The sequence below is a fragment of the Manduca sexta genome, chromosome 14, assembly GCF_014839805.1.
Source record: "Manduca sexta isolate Smith_Timp_Sample1 chromosome 14, JHU_Msex_v1.0, whole genome shotgun sequence".
Taxonomy (NCBI): Eukaryota; Metazoa; Arthropoda; class Insecta; order Lepidoptera; family Sphingidae; genus Manduca; species Manduca sexta.
Window position 1 is genome coordinate 13686002 of NC_051128.1, and position 21469 is coordinate 13707470.

General features: G+C 33.1%; 1 protein-coding gene across 1 annotated transcript; it reads left to right on the plus strand.

The window, feature by feature from the left end:
- Positions 1-6448: 6448 nt before the first annotated feature.
- Positions 6449-20937, plus strand: LOC115439867 (mutS protein homolog 4). The gene is made up of 18 exons (XM_037438488.1): positions 6449-6599; positions 7275-7432; positions 12298-12366; positions 12695-12843; positions 13407-13597; positions 15251-15372; positions 15843-16069; positions 16453-16647; positions 17000-17329; positions 17674-17777; positions 18115-18217; positions 18610-18726; positions 18819-18920; positions 19005-19118; positions 19199-19269; positions 19343-19480; positions 19560-19755; positions 19853-20937. The coding sequence occupies exons 1-18, from the start codon at positions 6520-6522 to the stop codon at positions 20708-20710; spliced, it is 3324 nt and encodes a 1107-aa protein (XP_037294385.1). The 5' UTR covers positions 6449-6519; the 3' UTR covers positions 20711-20937.
- Positions 20938-21469: the final 532 nt, after the last annotated feature.

Consider the following 21469-nt stretch of genomic DNA (forward strand, 5'->3'; position numbering starts at 1 on the left):
ATACTACACAACTGGCCACAAGGCTACACTATTGAAGTGTCAGTAATAAATAAATTGTTACTTTACTAACACCGCATCATAAGCGTATGCTTTGTCAAGGGAATTGGAATAATTATTTTGCATTGTAAATAAAGCTGTACCTACTAACACAAGGAGTGTGCACTATCGACCTCTGTATTTGAATTGAATCAACTAAATCACACTCTTAATAAAATAATGACCCATTCCAATATTGCCAATTGGTGGGAATCGTCAAACAACCAATTTCTGTTTGCGACATTTTAGTTTTTTCCTTTTTTTTCATGCTATAAGTTTCATTTTTTACCTATCCTTAATAAGCTCAATTTTATAGCAACTTCAAAACAAAAGGTGGCAAACAAAAATTAGTTTTCCGACGACTGCCACAAATTAACAATTTTGAAATAGGTCATTATTTTATTAAGAGTGCGAAATATGAAAAATATGAGTAAATACTTAATATTTTTAACCAGGAATATTTAATTAAATTCATTAATAAATCAAGCATAATTGCCATAATTATTTCCCTGTCAGATAAATGTATGCCTATTGCAGCTAGTTAAATTAATTCTATTTTCAGTATGAAGTTGTTAATGAGCAGGCTTGGGCTTAATAAAATAATAATATCAGCCCTGTATTATATACTGTCCCACTGCAGGGCACGGATCTCCTCTACTACTGACAGGGATTAGGCCTTAGTCCACCACGCTGGCCCAGTGCGGATTGGTAGACTTCACACACCCTCAAAATTGCTTTAGTCTTTCTCAGGTGTGCTGGTTTCCTCACGATGTTTTCCTTCACCGTTGAAGCAAGCGATAATTCACAAAGAATACACTCACAATTTCTAGCAAAGTCACAGGTGTCTGCCATTGGGTTTTGAACCTGCGGCATTCATCTCGACAGTCCATTCCATACCCAACTAGGCTATAGCCGCAAAAGCGACTTGAGCTTACCATCATGCAAAGATTAGTGTTCCTTATTCATCTGCAAAATTGGTGAATATCGTCTCATAGAGATATACTAAAAGACTCGAAATAATGCATGCTCCTAGAATAATTTCCATCACAATTCGACTCAACAGCTCCATACTTCTCAGTGGCGAAGGGTGAAATTTGCCGAACCGGGACCCGACACAACATATAGGTACTATTATGCATGAATGCGGTGTTCAAATCGTTCGATAATTTGCAGGGGTGTAACTACCGCCGTATCAACCGTATCAGTGATACGGAGTCCCTGAGCTTAGGGGCCCCTGTTGGCCCATACCTACATTAAACTAAGCGAGCGCCCAAAAGTTCGCACTGCCCTGAAGAGCCCTCAGCTAATATAAATATATATAGGGCCCTTCTATGGCAAGCTAAGCTACTGATAATTAGATTCCACGTAAATTCTACACAAACGGAAGCCGGCAGGAATCGAGTTTTATGGACCTTTCGCCACTGCTACTTATATTCAGGAAAATGATCATTTTAAAGTTTTAAATAATAATAGACTAATGACATCAGCTCGTGTATATCATTTTCTTGCTCTATCTTTCAATAACTAGAAGGTATGCTGTCAGCAGACTTTGGATTCTGAGTAGTGATCTTTAAAATTCATTTTAACCCAGCAGCCTAAATATACCTAAGCGACGGTTATACCTAATTAAAAAAAACTTAAAGAGAAAGAAGAAATAGAAGAAAACGGGAAATATACTTAAAAGATGCACATTTTAATATTTTTTATAAAGCGCTGAATGGATTTGAAATAGACCATGGTCCTGGATAAACGTATACTCGCATTTTTGTTTTGTTTAATTTCAATGTGGGGAATTTATTTCAGGTAAGGTAATTCCGGCTACGCAGTGCGAAGCTTAATATATTTATTTTAATGCTGGAATACCTATTATTTATACCCTAATTAATCATTTTAGTCTTATAAGGAACTGATTTTCCCAGAAAAATTTTGTAGGCATCTAGAGTGAATTTATGAAGTGAAACGTCTTAAGAATCGTTGTGATTTGAAACTCGATGAAACAATGCGTTACGATATTTGAAATAGGAACAGCGTTCAACCAACCTGCATACTACATTTTGTACCGTTTTATTCTTTTGTTAGTATGTTTAATGTGTTAAATACATGTGTTTGCGCCTGCGTATTATAAAGCTCTAATATAAAGCAAGGTTGTTGTATTATTTGTGTATTTTTATTTATGTGAATATTTTAATTTTACTAATAAACTAATATTACAAGTATGTACGTTGTACTATTTTCCAAAAATAATAATCATTATATTCTTACAATATTTCTTATACTCTATATCCATCTAAATCTCTCGTAGGCAATTTTTCTGAAGTACAAAGTTACATAGTAAACAGCGCTCTTATTGCAATATTTTTTACCATACTTTCACATTTTTGGGCAAAAATGTCCACATCCACGAAAATTATGTAAGAATTATATGTCTTATCATTGTGACACTGAATAGAATCTTGAAAAAATGGCAACGTGAGGTTATCGGCGGCACACGCTTTCAGCGCATGAGTGTTTATATTTTTGCGCTTTTATTACATATTATTTTTATAAGACAATCGTAGGTTAACTGGTTAGTACGTCATCGACTGGCTAAGATATCGATTTTTTTTCATCATAGACACAATACATATTGCGTAATCTATACATATTATAAAACAGTCCCCTTTTTCTGTCTGTCTGTATGTTTCTTAAAATCTACTGAATGGATTTTTATAAAATTTGGTATGGAGATAGTTTAAGACACTGAGAAGTTTATAGGCTACTTTCTATCTCGGGAAAATATATATCGAGATTTTTATCCCGGAAAACTCCTTCACGCGGGCAAAACCACGAGCAAGCTATTTATGTATATTTTCAATAATGAGACATCCAAGATGGTCGTCTGCGCACGATGTCGCTTCACCCTTGCCTATCGCAAGAGGCGGCAAATTGAATCGTCGGGTAATGTTGTCCAATGTTGCTATATGTTTATGGTGTAAACAAAAATCAGGTCTCATTCTTCCATTATCGGCAAGCGCTCTACATAAGTGCTCCCAGCTTTGTGATACCTGTATGAGATTTGTATTTCACATTTAATAAAGGTAAGACCTCATTACACTGACAAGCATTAAACGCGCGTTACCTAGTCGCCGAGGACTCTACATTAGTTAGTCCTCTCAACTTTGTGATACCTATACGTGATTCGTATTTTATCTTTAACACTGGTAAGGCCACGTTTAGGTAACAATTATTAGACGCACGCTACCAAAACGCGTGTTTACAATTACACCTATTTTGTATGTATTTTGACCGAACAAAATGCATGTTCTATTTAACATTGGCAAAAGGTACAATTTTCCTTGTAAATAAGATAAAATGCATCACATTAGACCACGAAAATGCCTGTAATGTTTCATAATCTCCATATTGGATGATAACCACAGGTTGTAACCAGTTCGGGTTAAAGAAGCCGTTGTGCATGTTATCAACATATGACAGATATGAAAACCATAACCGGATTAAAGCAGATACTAAAATGATAAATGCCCTTACCTCAACTTAATCACTTAAGCAGTTGCAGTACTGTCCCTTTCCAACTTATGTTAAATGAATGAAGAGTAAAAAAGACAACATGCTGATCTATAATACTATCTTTTAACTATAGTAACAAACTAATATGTAATCAAAGTAGAAATTCTTTCTAATAATGTATTTGTTCAATAAGTTGCGAATCATTGTCTATGCAAGTGCTAATTAAACCTACAATGCTTTTGCCTAATGCTCAAAAATACAGTTTAGCTGGCAATGTTGAAGTAAACTCTGGTTACAGTACCACAGAAAATAGACCAAGTTGTATCATCTTAAAATCTTAAAAATATATAGACATATCTAAATTGTGAAAAATTTGTGTCTGTCACTCTCTACACAGAGTGATTAAGTTAATTTGCTGTTAAAAAAGAGTAATTTTTCAATCTATATAGAATTTTTATTTTATAAATCTTATTTTTTGTAGATAAAACTTCTCACTAAAACTTAATCAAAAATAAATTAAACTTTTCAGGGATAATTTTTAAATTTTCACTAAAAATTATCCATCAAATAAATTGTAACTTTGACATAATTAAAAACTTTGTAACAAATATTAAACCACGGTAAAGAGAAAAAAAAGCAATTAACATAACAGGTAACATAACATAATTTTTGAGTTGGTCGCCTTGTAGCCTTCCTCAATAAATAGACTATTCAGCACTAATATAATTTTTCAATAGTTCCTAAACTTAGTTTATTCAAACAAACTTTTCAGCTTTACATAATATTATAGATTGAAAAATCAACCTTCAGTAAGTTATAAATTCACACAAGACATGTAGTAAAACGTAAAATGTATGCCCTATTTAATACCTAAATTTTAAAGTCATTGTAAAAAACACACTGTAATTTGTTATCTAATCTAAAGAAATTACTAAAAGTCGTTTATCTTAATTTATATATGCCTTTTATTGCACAACTACAGGTATACATTAAAAATAACAGAATCAAAATTTTTAATGAGATATGTTCAAGATAATTTAACCATCATGTTAAAAATATGCTAGTTTGAGTTTATGATGTAGTAACTATGTTAATTCAGTCATGTAATCACTAACGAAGACTAGATGACATTGTAGATTTTATTATTATATAAAGAGTTATACATTTAAACCTGTATTTACTCTCTTAAATTTTAAATATATATTTGCTCATGACCAATGACATTTTACAAATAGACGCGTCATACCCTAACAAAATTGCACATAAAAACAGCGGAGTATTTACTATAGTCACAGCCCTAGCGGCCGCATCGATACGGCCCGAGCGAGCCCGAGTGGTTCCGAATGGGCCCGAGCGTCGACCGCCCCGTCGCCATGACAGTCGAATGAAATGCATTTAATAGTTTAAAAAATAAGTTAAATAGTGTATACTTATTACTAACGTATGAAATGAAATGTTTTTTGATTCACAGTTGGAGTATAATTTGTACATCGTCTAAAAACACAGGAAGGCATTTTATTTATAAAAATACAAGAAGTTAGTAAGCCGAGTAGCCGCGACAGTGGTTGGAGGTTGACTAAGTGAATGTCGGGCAGTTACCTTACTTTCGTCTTGCCAGTATTGAGCTCGGACAACGTATCTATGTAATAAAAACATCTTAGCTCATGACTGTTTAATTTTTCACAAAACGTAAGTCATAAATATTACGTATTTATGGATGCATTGTTACTAGTTATATATATAGTATTGTTAGTCTGTAGTCTTGCCAATAACCTTCATAATAGAGGTTAGAAGTTAGCATAAAATATAGTTCAGCCCAGGCAGATATAAATGCCAGATACTGCAAATAAATAAAATCTTACCCAAATTTCTTCACTGTTTAACGAAATATTTGGAAAAATCTTTTTTCCCAAGTAAAATAATAAACATCCTAGTTCAAGGTTGTTGTCAGTTTGATAACGCGAACTTATCATTTTAGTCATACTTTATACTCGTGCTTGTACTGCATTGTAACGTTTCGGTTATGAGGTGGAAGTTGGAACATTATGAATTATAATTGAATATGAAAATGATAAAGGTAACATTCAAACTACACACCTAGTAAATATTGCACTAATGTTGAGTAGGACATACAAGAGGCGGTACATTTGTCCGGGACATGACGTCAAAATGTAAGAGTGGCTCAAAATTATATATTGTACTACTTCAAATTTTATGACGCGGCAGTCGCATTACTTATTCTCCGTCTCTGGTAAACTGTAGGACGAGGACATTGAGGTAGAGAACCGCATGCTACAAATTACAGTAGGACGTTATTTTACAATGGACATTACATTACTGCGTTTCGAGTCGCGAGTGAGAGGGAAATATTTTGAGGGTTAACATTACAAAATACTGTAAGATACGCATTGAAGCGCCTCGCCTCACTACGCCTCGCCTCATTTGAAGTAGGACGTTGTACCGGCTCAATGCTAAAAAGAGGCTACTCTTACAAACTCTTTTTTATGTCATGTCCTACCCAACTCTATATTGCACTCAGTTTGACATTCCGTTGACACTTGACATTGACATCCGGTTAGATCAAGTACTAACTGAATGCATAAAAATATAAAGCCGAATAAAGATACATAAATATATTATTTATAATATGTAATGCAAATATTTAATCTTAGTTTGGTTATATAATTTTATATAAAATTAATGTTAGAAATTATTGCATGAATTCACAAACTCCTAGACAAAACTATTATATTCAAAATAAAAAATAAATTCTTAATCTCCTCTTGCATGGCGTTTGGACTACTATACTGTATTTGATACAACTTGGCATTATAGTCGTTGACCTTCACCTGTTCCTTATGGAATGATTAAAAATTGTATATTATAGATTTTTTGGCGCGAACCAGCGTAAGTGCCCATTTAATTTCATAAAATTTGGACAATTAGAAATTATTGAAAGTTTAAAATAATAAAATTATGAACGTCGTGTGGAGAGAAAACCATGCAAATACGAAAATAATAGCTAAATCTAAACATGAATTAGTAAGAAAGGACGCGTCAGTTGGTAATGATTTTCTGTTAAAAATATAATCTAAATATAGCGAAGTAGTTAGTCATCATTGTTATTGCGGCCTAATTTATTTTTAGGCATTCGAGGATCAACGTCAATAATGCACAATATACGTCCATACAGTTCAAACGCTCGGATATTGAGTAAAGTTCCGAGGTATAATTTCCATGAAAACGAAACAAACTCATCTAAAAAGTCTTCTATGGGTCCGCCCTCGGCGCCTCCTCCTCTAAAACGCCGGTAAAAATAAACTTAAATATTTCTTATAAAATAGTATTCCTATGTTACGTAAGATTATAGATACCCAATATGCACATAGTATTTATATAGGTGTAAGAACTGTTTGACATTATTGTTGAAAAATTAATCATATTTTTTTTTATTACTTATACATAATTTTTGTGCATATTTGCACATCTTTCTCTAGTAATCTCTAGAATCGATTTAGTCCTGTTTTACTTCTTACTAATAAGTATTATACATGCGAAAGTTTGTGAAAATGTTTGGATGTTTGTTAAAAGTGAATTCAGAAACAGCTGAACGGATTTAGACGAAGTGCAAAACAAACACCGAAAATTTAGAGTTCAGGCCTTATTTAATTACTGATCTCCATAATTTACTTTACAACAATCATTATATATTCATTAAAACCTGGTTGTAGGGCTATTTACTCGACTTCCTCTAAGCCTGAATCGTCTTCAAGCAGGCCCAGAGCGAGGGTACTGGCTTCCGATTCAGCGGTGGCTGATACGTCGAACGATATGTGCACTCCTAGAAACCGACCCACTGCTCTGAGATACATTAGCAGTAGTAGTAGAGGTAATGTAAAATTCTTATAAGTTTAGTGTGATAATTAATAATAATTAGTTTTGGAGACCTAATAAAAGTCGTAAGATCTAGCTAGATGCGAGGTTCTTCCAGCTGGTCGGCTGGAAATTGTGGTGTGGATATAATTAGTTTTGAACACCTGCTGGTCGTAAGATCGGGCTAGATGCGGGCCCCTTCTAGAAAGTCGATCTGGAAATGTTTAGGTGGCGTCTATTTAGCAGTGAATTTCCAGTGTCTGATGATTTATTTATTTATTTAAGGACCTCCAACGAAGGATACACGGCATATAATAAATACAATGTCGTAGCATTTGTACAATTAGCAATGATGATGATTATAATATTTTAGTTCGCCCATAAAACTAGATCTACTTATTTGCGTTAGACGAATGTGAAGGTTGATAGAAGAAATTGATTTTTTCTTGAAAATCTATCAAATATAAGTATGATAAATAGGAGATACATCGTAAAATAGATATGACGGGAACAACAGCCACAACTTTAGAAAAATCAGAGGCCTTATGTTTTGAACCTGCGGACATTCGTCTCGGCAGTCCATTCCACTACCAACTAGGCTCTCACCGCTTTTTTCCCTAGTGATGACGGTAATAGCGCTAATATTTACGCGTTTTCACATTATCATAAAGCCCTGCATATTAATAATAATCCTCTTGAATAACATGTAACGCCATTTTATTGTTTATTGTCCTGATGTCCTATAGCGATAAACAGCATTTATTTCTTTGCTATCAAAACGGAATTAAATTAATCACGGTATATTTCCTTTGGGCGATCAATATTTGAGAATGAAGTTGGTATTTTTCTTGTTATTTTTGATTATTTATAAAAAACAAATAAGATTTTTCTATGGATATCATAACTTTATTGCCAGTGGCGGCCTTAGAAGGGGCAAGTCGAGCAACCGCCAGGGGCCTCGCACATACAGCGGCCTCGCGCGGTCCTTAGAGAGCCTTTTTAACAGCTTACTTACGAAATTGTTAAAATCGGGAAGCAGTTTTTTCGCTTAGGGACCTCTTGTCAGATTTATTGCTCCGCACTGGCCCTCGCGTCGGTTTTATTGCTCCAAAAGAGGCCTTGCGTTGGTTTAAGCACTGCTTATTACCATAGCTTAATGGCTTCTAAGTAGATGAAGATTATTTCATAACCATCTATAGTCATTAGTGTGTTTTATACGAATGGAGGAAACAATCACGTCAATATCTTGATAGTAAGGGATTTTTAGATAATATAGATATATATTATCTATCAATATCAGAGGAATCGTCGATGCGTGAACGGTCCTAAAAGAAGACAATGTTCTAGAGGAAGATATTATGAACCATGTTGGAAGCTTTCATATTCTCTTGCTGGTCAACATTTTCTTGGAGCTTCTCTTAACGAAATAAGCGGAGCAGTGAAGTCATTTTGCCAAGCTATCTAAAAAATGTAGAGCGTAATGATTGCCATCTTTTAAAAGCATCTTCAAATCTCAAGAAATACTTACTACACATGTATGCCTTATAAATATAGCATGAAAGCTTAGTCTGTACGGCAGTGGAGATGCTCTAGAGGGAATTAGATAGATCCACATTGATATTAGATTGTCTATCTTAGAAATATATGCCCTTGATAGTTTTGACCTTTGATAAAAACATTATAAAGTGTCGAAGACCAAATATTACTATATCACAGACAACTTGATGTAGTGTAGGTTAAGTTAATTGATATGAATTCGGTTAAAAGTAAAGCGAACTGGAGCATTTACTGATTAAAAGAGCTTTTGCCAGTCGCTTACGCAATAATGTAACATTAATTGTGTACCAACCAACAAAACAAATACTTGATGAATACTCGTTTATTGTTCGCAGTCGTTTTTACGTTTGGATGGCTTTCTCTCAATGAGGATTCAAAAGTTAAGATAAAGATCGATGGGGGTATATCATAATTCCGGAGATAGGTACATTTGACGCTAGCAAAGGAATAGATACTTTATTTTTAAATCACTTAGATCTAGTTTTTGTACAAATAAACAATTGCAATAAAATTGAACTCCGACCATCATTTCTCTTTAGGAATTGCGAGGAGTCCTTACTTTACATAATGTTTATTATCGTGTTATATTTGAAGTAATAAAATCTTCAATCATTTTCTTGTGTTGAACAATGTTTATCGCGTGAAGCCTAAAGTAAATAAAGAAATTAAATCTTATTGCTAGTTGATAGCTTGTCACGTTGCACTCGATGTTTGCGCATCAAAATACTTCAGCATTCAATATTGTTTTTATTAAAAATGATTAAATCACTGGCATTTGCTCACGGCTTCGGCGGCGCGAATTATTTCTGGAATAAAATTCCCATTTTATAATGCCCGGGGTAAAATAGAGCCTATGTTTTAAATTATACCTCTAGGAATATACCAGTGAAAACTGCATTGAATTTCATGCAATAGTCTTTGCGTGATGCGTGTACAAACATACAGACAAACAACAAGAAATATTTTGGCTTCTATTGCTCAAACAAAGACCTCCATTCATTTTCTTCAATATCTACAAATATCTGTATATTATATATTATGTAATATACAGATATTTATAAAAATTTAATAGATGTACTTATGTGATAGAACCACGCTCTAAACTGTCTGCAGAATGAATGGGGCAGCTCGACCGGGTTTGTATCACAATCCCAAAGATTAACTGACAATTTTGCTATTGAGTTTCATACGGTCATATGTGAGATTACTGTGGCCCGGGGAGAATAAATCCTCCATTTAGATCCGTGACGTGCAATTACTTTGGCTGTATTGACGTCCACATGGCCGAGTGTGATCCCATGCATTCAAAGACCACACTCATTTAGATACAACTTATTTATGCATCCTTCAAAAACTTCTTCGTTCTTCTTTAGCCTTTTCAACCTTCTCGGTGTAGGCCTCCTTCAACATTTTCTATTCACTGCGTCATTGAGCTTTTTATCCAGTTCGATCCGGCGACTTTCTTCACGTCGTCTTTCCAGTACATTTGTGGTCTTCTTCGGGGCATTTTTTCCCCATGGCTCCCATTCAAGTAAATGTTTACACCACGATCTATCGATCCGATCGACATGTCCAGCCCACTTCCATTTTAGGTGTGCTACTCGTTTCGTTACATCTGTGACTTTGCTTTGTTCTCTTCAAAAACTTACATAATATTAAAGATACTGTATTAAATGGTTTTTAAATTCTGTAAGAGATGTAACGGTGTTACTATAACGACTTCGCTGAGTGTAGTAAACATTTTTTTCAAGTAACGTCTGTCAAAATACTATTATCAATATTATATTAAATAATATTGCGTATTGTACATTTTGTATTGTATTTATTTTATGTTTTTCCTGCTTCAAACTTTTGTGATAGCTTTATCGACATAATTAACAAACAATACTTTTATAAGCAAAATACCTAATATCATGATAAAATGCTTACCAATTTTTTGTGCTATCATTTGGTATTGTTGTTTTATTCATATTTTTTTTTAATTTGTTAGTTATAACAATTTACTTTGATTATTTTTTTCTACATAATAAAATCACATACTATCTTATGAAACACAACGAAAATTCCTTTTTTTACTAGATTACAATGAGGAGTGTAGTTAGGAAAAGCAAGGAGTAGGTATTGTCCTATAAAACATGATTTTAACTTTTTTAAAATTCGTCCTGGTATGAAATTTCTAAGTAATATTACTTATTGACCTGTTAATACTTAAAATTAAGAAGGTTTATTGTTTTGTTTAAGCTATAAATATACTAAGTTTATAATTCTGTGTACTTATTCATATACCTATATTTTATTTGTTCTGCCAAAGGTTACGTATTTGCTTTAAACTTATTACTTAAATTCTAATCTAGATCTAAGCATCTATTTTCCAAACATTTATATGCTACGAAAGCAGATGTCGGCGAACTCTATCGTAAATACTTAAGACCAATGTACCTATTTACCCGATATCATGAATAAAAAATTTGAATTTGAAAAAAAAAATTGAATTTGAATTTGCTATGAGACAGAAGTAAGGTGCTTTCTACGTCATAATATTCTCGTTTGAAAGTTATTCATTCACTAAGTGAAATACAAATGAAGAATGAGACTGTATCTGCTCTTAGCAATATGAATATTTTAAACTTGAACTAATCATTTTATCAAGTTAAATAATTGCTTATCGGAAGAAGCAAAACACTGATAATCATTGATTAAAATATTCGTTGTTTAGCTCTCGTGATGTTTTGAATGAGTCATGACACGACTCTACATAGTTCCTAGGTAGGTACAAGGTAGAGATAAAATCCAAGTATGAATATTGTTTCTCACACGCGGTATGTTCCCGTTTTATAAATACGATTTCTCGTATAATCAAATGAGGAAACTACAAGTCCATTGATATAAATAGGCATCTATAGGTACAGTATATACCTAACTATATGCAAACAGTGACTTATTTTTCTTTTGGATTGAAGTTTAAATTATCAAAATAAAGAACAATAATGTAAAGTTAGGCAATTTTATACACATACATAGATATTATACATAAGTAAGCAGCAAATAGCTTGCTTCGTATTCATACAACTTATAAACTAGATTGAGTCTCGATTGTTAGTAAATAGCAGCAATATCACCCATTTTCGAAATTCGAATTACCAACCATGGCTCCGTACTACACAGCGCTTTTTCTAGAATCTAGATTTTAAGTCTCATAAAAACCTGTAAACACAGATACTAATAATGTCCTGCAAATCAAAAGATAATTGCACAAACACACTGCTTGGTGTTTTAAATAGATTAGTCTAGAATTGGTGCAGAAAGATTTTTATAATATTCCAGGTGGACATAGTGGTGCCAGATCAGGTAGATCTACTAGTACATCAGCTATAGATGCCAGTGTTATTTTAGGTATGAACATCATTTAAAACTAAAATTATCTTTCTAACCGCCATTTTCAATAAAGGATCCTAATCGCTTTATTCGATATATCTCAAAAATGGACCAATCAGTACAAAGATTTTTGACATCCTTACAAATGAGTTATTTTGATTGGTTCATTCTCAGAATCGGATAGAAGATTGAGATTGGGATCGTTTATTCAAAACCGCTATAAATAGGGAAATAACCTTACTGATATACATATTAAGAATTAGTCCAAATGATAAGGAAATACGAATTAACGAATTGTTTGTCCACAATGAAGTTAATGAAAATCCAACTAACAATTTGTTTGTAGCTATTTCCGAGGGCAGGGGAATGGCCCGTGGAGAGATTGGCATGGCTGCGGTTGATCTAAGGCATCCACATCTAGTTCTATGCCAGTTTAGCGACACATTGCTGTACACACACACGTTAACAAAAATCAACTATTTTAATCCCATCGAGGTAAAATAAGTATGATTATTTATTGTCTAATGGCCGAAATCCCCATCTGCCATTTTCGAATGGACCCCGAAAACAAAATGTATCGAAATAGACATCATATTCTTTAAACATAACAAACTTTATTCTGATCAAGGTCCAAATTCGCCATTAATCCGAAAACAGTAATTGAGATAGGTAATTAATTGGAGTCGACTGTAAATATTTGACTAATTAGTAGGCCGCATGTCAAAGATCGCTTATGATTTGTAAGCACTTGACTGTTCAAAAGGGGGAATACCTTTTACGCTCAAGCATAGGGAAGAGTTTTTCACTGCGTGAATTTATTTTAATAACATCTGATTACCTATTGACTTAAATTATATAATTATAATTTAAGTCTATTATTCTTTGCATCTGCCATCTGAATATAGAGACTAGAATCTCTTGCTGCAATATAAATATCAAAAGCTTAGGTAATAATTACAAAATATTCTGCATTCGCAATTCAAAAAGTCTTTTTTCATATGGTATAACTCTTCCAACGAACCATATACCACTATCACTTCCTTACGTGATATCCTCAGATTATAGTCCCACACACGTTTTGCGAGGGAGTGAAACCAAGCCAACTGTATCAATTGATAAAGGAACGATTCCCTTTAGTGAACTTAACTACAGTACAACGACGGCATTTCAATGATGCTGCTGGCCGTCAGAATATTCAGACTCTTTGCGCTCCACAATACAGCGCTGTGTATCTCCAAGTACTACACAAGTTAGTGGATATGGCTCTTTATAGTATTAGGAATTATTAGTATTTAGCTTTAGTTATTGTTCTGAGAATGTGTCATATCTATATATTCATAGATATCTAATGTAACATATAGGTATAATATGTTTGCCTTGATGGTCGGATGGTATAATGATATAGCGATAGGTTCGCTCCATATCACATTATGGGATGGAATACAGTTAGCGAAAAGTGGGCGCCCTGGTTGTGCCTCTACATACCCCTTCTAGGATAAAGACGTGATGCCTGGAGGTTTCTGCATATACCTATTACCTAGTAGTATATTGTGTACTAAAATTATACTATACTTATTGCTAGAATAAGATAATTTACCTGCTATATAGCAATGTATTTCCAGGTTGGGTTTATTATTATTTTTCGTACATATTATTTCAGTTTTAGTTTTAATTTAGGTATGCATTTGTTTATATAAAGCAAAAAAACAATTAAGGTATCTAATTCAAATTTGATTTTTATTAATAACCTATTTACACCTGCTAATCCACAATTTGATTTCACTAAAATGATTAATCATGAAAGTATTTTAATCAGATTAAGTATGTATCCAAATTAACCTATTTAAATTGATAACGATATGCACATGTTTTTCTAAACTTGGCACGTTTTTTTTGTTTATCATTAATTTTAAAACAGATAACAATGAAAGTGTTATCTAAATGGTTCGATATGAGAACTAGCTCTACTAGTTGCATAATATTAGCTTTATGCTATATCTATACGTACTAAAAACATAAAATCATTTTTTATTTAATAAACCTTAAATTTATTTCGTTTTCATACCAAGATTTGTAGGTACTTGGAAATCTATATATATAAAAATCAATTGCTGTTCGTTAGTCTCGCTAAAACTCGAGAACGGCTGAACCGATTTGGCTAATTTTGGTTTTGAATTATTTGTGGAAGTCCAGGGATGGATTAAACGGTGACGAACATAAATAATAAATAACGGAAGATACTAAAAACGACAATATAAGTTTTCAATACAAAATGTTCCTACCTGTCAAACATTTCATGTCTTTTCTCTTTTAGAAATAAAGAACTGTAACATATATATAGATGTATTCAGAAATAAGTCTGTTTCATAGTTGTATTATGAGGTCCGATTTCTTTGGTTTATTTTGTTCAAATACAAAACATTTCAGAAATAAATAAAGTGTAAAAGTGTCAGTGGGTTCTTAAAATAGAAAATAAATAAATAAATTTCAAGACTATTATTAAAATCTATCATCAATTTGTCAGTGCGTGAGAACTTTATTTATCATTATTGTCGCAAAATGCCACGGAGAAGATGACTTAGATAGTCGAAGTTAATCAAATGTACGACGAGCTACTTCACGTGCAAACCGTACTCTCGACTAGCGCGAGACAGATAATGATAACATACGTATTGTATGGCAAAATTGTGTTTCACAATAAATAACAATAATAAATGTATGTAGGTGATACGAAGTTCACCGGGTCATCTAGTAAATAATAAAAACTTACAAAAATTATATACCTACTTAAACGTAACTAAATGACTCTTATAAATCATAAACGATTTTAGAAATCAAAGTTGTTAAAATATCTAGAAACATTAACATGTTTAAAAACTTATTTGTATCATATTTTTGCTAGATTTTACGCATTGACTGCGGCTGCAGCTGTACTTAAATATGTAGAGCATATACAATGTTTAGTTTTTGCGCGCGAATCCTTGAAGATCGAATACCATTCGTCGGAAAATACAATGATTATTGGTAAATCTACTTTCATACTCATTGGCAAACTTATATCATTGCCCATTTCGTAATTATCTTTTAAACGGGTACATCAAAGTAACCCACCGCACCTGATGGTAAGCGGAATGGAATCTATATAGAATGCCGACTGACGTGATACGCCTCGCCAGTCGACACAAATTTGCACGGCCTGTTTGGATTATATATACACAAGCTGATCCCGGAACGCGACACACTTACGTGAACCACCACCATCACCTTGAATACGGTGGTCGCTACCCAGGTGGTAAAAAAATATATCCTATCTTATCATGTAATTTAATAAAATTCACTCAGTATTTTTCATATTGATTTAATTCCGACTCTACGTGGTCTTAAATAACTGTAGAAAAGCTTGAATACTTGTGAAATTCTTTTGAAGATAATTTTCCACAGATTCATAGAATCTGGAATCTTGTAACAGTATTTACTTATTCTTCCTCTTTTAGATATAGGAACAGCTACACAATTAGAATTAGTCCAGCCACTAATACCATCTGCGGGACCCACGTGCTGTCTCTTAGGTATCTTGGGACCAACTTATACTATTGGAGGAATAAGGGCTCTGAGGGCAACTATTTTACAACCATCGTGTAACAAAGAAATTATAGAGGCCAGGCTTGATGCTATAGAGGATTTGATAAACAATGATTCTGGATTAATGATAGATTTACAGGTCATTAATGTTAATTTCACAGCATATTGTAGTCAGAATTTATATTTTGATTATGTACAAAGAGTCCATGTTTTGACTTTTATTGATAAGCAACACTGCGGGGGGCAATATAATGTTATCCACTAAAAAGCCGATAAAAGGACAGTAACAGTTCACTAGACGTATAGAAAGAATGTAGATATAATTATCTTTACCTTAGACGGAATGGTAAACTAGTGAAAGCGGTTGACAGCAATTGTAAAGGATCTAATAATTTTGCTTTCATTTGGCTCCTATGTTACAGTACTTATGATATTTTTTGCATTAAAGATCATAAAAATAACACCTCCCTCAAAATTAAAATATAACAGAGGGAATTGACCTAAACTGATTATATTGTACAGGATGTAATAAAGAAATTGACGGATATTGACAAAATTCTTCTTCTTTGCGTCGAAAATACTAATCCGAACTTAGATAAATTAGGCGAAGCACAACTTAACCAAGTGTTACTGCTGAAAACTACTATGGAAATGGTTCCAAAACTTGTTGAATCGCTAAATACCGCAGAGAGTGGGAGATTGAGGAAAATTAAAATGGTAGGAAGGGTATTTTATTTATTTATTTACCTTACCTTTGACTTTTGTATAAAGTTTGATATACCTAAGTACTATGTTGGGTTCATATGTATTCAATTATTTAGTGATTTGATCACCTTGGTAACAGCAGATGAATTGATTATAAGACCAGAGTCTGATGGTTCGATCTCTAACTAGGTGTAGTTAAACTAACGTTTGTACGCCATAAATGTTTCGTCCAGTCTAGATTCTATACGCATAGTATGATAATTCCTGATGCTCACAACTCAATATTCACGACGCAACGTATAAAACGTTTGGATGTATTAATATATTTGAATAATAAAATAAAGATCTCAGTTCCATTTACTAGGATTTTGAAAACCCAAATTACAAAGAGATATCAGAGCGCATAAAGAACATCATTCAAGATGATGCACACTTAGAAAAAGGAGCTATGGGCAGCTTGCAAAGATGTTTCGCAGTAAAACCAGATATAAATGGCCTTCTAGACGTAGCTCGAAGAACTTATTCAGAACTCATAGAAGACATACAAAAAATAGTAGAGCAACTAAGTGAAACGTATGATTTGCCTATACGACTTAATCAAAATGTTATGAAGGGATTTCATATAGTTTTATCTTTGGGACCTAAGAACAGGCAAAAATTTTGTGTTGAAGATTTGCCGCCCATATTTATACAGGTATATTTGTTGTCACTAATCTCATACAAGAAACAAAACAGTAACAACTTGATATATAAGTACTTTTCTAGGGAAGTGCAAAGGTGGGTGGCTCATAGCATAGTAACCCTAGTGAAAAAACCTTGCACTCACAGGGCCCTCGCTTGGTGCAGTACTTTTGTTGAATTCAGTTTTTTTCTCCCTCCAGTTGCCCTTAGAGAAAAACCGTAGCAACACCAATGACACCTATATTTATATATAATACTCAAATCGAATTATTTGACTTAAAATCTTGTATGAAAGAAAATTTGGGCCCCAATTCCATTTAACGTGGTATCGATTTTTATGGTCGTTTACATTTCTAGGTTCACAACAACGGCGCAAGCGTATCAATGACAACAGAAGAACTTGTAGTGCTCGATCATCAAGCTAAGGAATCTCTTAATGAAATACAAAAAATGAGTAACATGTTAGATGTTTTATATCATTCATGGTTACTTTACATTGTGTAATAAAAACATAATATTCTAAAACGTCGGTCTGGAATTGGTAAAAAGGTCTTTGTTCAGCAGTGAAACTCCTCATATTGATGATTATGATGTGCTTTATAAAATGCCAGTTACGCCTTGGACATAAGATACATACAAAATGTTATGTCCAAGCAAAAAGCTATACATAAAATTAGAGTAAGTCCATAAATAAAATAATTAAACGGTCTCTCTGACATTTCTATCTTCCGACTTTAGTACGTACGACTCCAAGCTTTTATTGTTGAGTTACTTTAATAATCAAAAAACATCTTTCAGTGTTATTTCTACTTTACTCAAAGAATTACGTCCCTTTATGGCAAGTTTGTATACACTGTGCGAAGATGTTGCTGAATTGGATATTTTGTTGGCGTTAACACAGGTAAAATTTTTTCATATTTTTTTTTATTGTTACACAAATGGTTAATATATTTAAGTACCTAATTATACTATGGTTTTAACCAAAGATGACGCAGGAGGGACGAGATTCTGCTATTTAATAATTATCTCCTCCCTTCCCACGACGCGATGGTAGTCATAACATGATTAGGAACAATTCATTCTTAAGATAGATTAGCTAAGATTGGAGTGCTTTATAAAAATCTTTCTGATCCAAATCGCAATCCTAATATCAGCTCTATGCAGTTCTTATTTGCCCTCGAGTTGTATGAGCTACATGGATGAACATGGCTAATTTTTCAATTCGTGGAAACTGAACATTAAATTTCCTTACGTACATGAATTATCTTATGATTAATGTCCTTTCATTTTTAGGCTAGTAGCATAGGATCCTACGTACGTCCTGAATTCAACACTTATCTAGAAATACGGAACAGTGTGCATCCCTTGTTAGACTACAACAGTCAAGTTCTGCCGATTCCAAATGATATAGTAAGGGTACCCTTGTATTGGTCGTTAAAAAAATTACTGAAACATATTCTATAAGTACCTACTTACTGTGTGATCTTTAAATATTATTACAGTTTGCAAGTCCTGAACACAATTTCACAATAATAACTGGACCAAATATGGGTGGCAAAAGTATTTACATAAAACAAATTGCTATCATGCAAGTTATGGCGCAGGTTTTTATTAAATCCATTAAAATTTCTTTTATTCTTAGATGCTTAGCACTGTGTTAATTATCGTATCTTTTTCAAAAATTTCAGTTGGGTTGCTTTCTGCCAGCAACGAACTGTGTTTTACGCCTATGCGATAGGCTGTTCTCGAGAATTGGATTTAATGATAGCGTTGAATTGAACGCCTCTACTTTCGTTTTGGAGGTATCACTATAAATATACTTCTATGATAATATTTAAAATTCCAAATATTAACTATCAAAACAGAAAATTTCAAATTGCAGATGAAAGAAATTCAACATATATTGAAGAGCTTGACTCCAACGAGTTTGGTAATCATTGATGAACTCTGCAGGTAGTTATAGACAAATAATTTCGAAATATATTTGCAGGAAATTTTTAATTGAATTTTGCACTTTAATTTACAGAGGAACATCTTGTGAAGAAGGCACTAGCATAGCATGGGCAATCTGCGAAGAACTAATGATGAGCAATGCATTCACATTTTTCACTACTCATTTTATGTACCTTACGCGATTACAAGAATTGTATTACAATGTTGTCAAGTAAGACGCAAAATAATTATGATTATAGTTGTGTATTAATCATCTTGTAAGTTAAACATTGAACTTTATTTGTTGTTAGTAAACATACAGCAGTCATAGAAGAAATAGTATCAGAAGGCGATAATACAAATAAACGATTGGTGTATACTCATAAGGTAGAACTAGGAGTTACAAAGCTTGAACGCTATGGATTAGCTTTAGCTGCAAAAACAAATTTACCAGACGCTACAGTTCAACTTGCTAATGAACTTGCTGATTTAATTGTCAGTAATAGAAAGGAAAGTATAAGATAATATTTTCTTATATGGTCATAAAGTATAACATAGCCCAAATGAATAACTAATTACGGTAATTCTTACTATATTTTTACAGGCATACGAAGTAATATCTACACAAAAAAGGAACGAAGAACTTCTTTATAATCTAAATGCTAACATTAGACATGAAACTCGAAAAAATACAGATTCTAGCGTAATTATAGAGCGAATACTTCAAAAATTTACTGAAGAAAATCCCGGATTGATCGAAAAACTAAAAACCCAAATAAATAGTACAATATTTCAAACTGATTCCAGTGCTAAATGCTCATCTGCACACACGTCAAAACAGCAAATTAGTGCAGAATATAGCAAACTTTCACCTCTAAACACTAATAACAATAATATAAAATTTCTTGAAATCCAAAATATCCATCACAAACCGGATAATGAAATAGGCATAAGATCTTCTAATGAACTAATTACTAGTATGATAAATAACAATCCTAGTTGCAGTGATGTACATAAATTGCAATACGATCTAGAAATGACAGCAGTCCATAATAATACGCCAATTGAGGGAATGGCTTCTTTTGGTGACAATGTTATCTTAGAAAATTTCAATAATGTAGAACATAACGGGTCAGAAAATCTTATGAACAATAACAGCATTGAAACCAACCATGGCAATTATGATAAAAACGTAAACGAAGAGGAAATGGAAATGTCCACAGATAGTAAAACCAATGAAATTGATTCTTCTGATGAGAGTGATGTTGGTGAAGCTCTTACTCAACTAATAGATGAATGCTCCGCTGTAGACATGGAGGGACCTCTAGATAGAAGCAACGACATGTCGGTGGATGAAGAACTAATGTTAGAGACAGTTGACGAAATTAATGAAGAATTGAATAATAAACTCGATATTGAGAATATAGTACTGACACCGCCAATAGATTTCCGCGACATATAAAAACTACTTAAAAAGTAAAGTATCAAATAAAGCAATATCACCACAGCCACATTTGTTTTACTTAATGTAGATATAGAGTCAAAGTTACGGTCTTAAAAACGTAATAAGGCAGTAACTCAGGATTTCACGACCATTTACAAAAGCTCAGCGGGCCGCAGGTTTGAACCACAGCCCTCTACGTTGCAATTTGTCGTCAGATGGCGTTGAAGTCACATAAAATTACATTTATCATAATTATTTACGAGAATAACATAATATGCTATAATTTATCTCCATATTCAATTTGCTTTATCACAACTTTTCCAGTAATTATATCAAATTAATTACTGGGAACAGGATATCCGAAGAAGAAAATCAACAATTCGTATGCACACAAACATACCCAAAATTATTTATTAGAACCAGTAGATGACACTGATGCAAAAAAATATTGCAAGAGACCTCGAAAAATTTTACCTTATCTATTGTATGGAAATCAGATAGCTAAACAATGGTAATGGATAATGAGATTAAGAAGGATCTGTTTTATACACTTGGAGAAGAAAAATCGCACGACCAATCAATTTTCGCCTTCAGCACCATTTTATCAAAATATAATAATGTAAATGAAAATCTTGTATTATCAATTGAAACTTTATTTCATCCCCTGTCTGATGGCATGACTAAACAGTATACAGCAAATCTTTAGGGAATTAGTTAGGAATGAGCACAACATGAATGTCAAATGTGGCAATTTTTTGATGTAAAGAATTAGGTTTA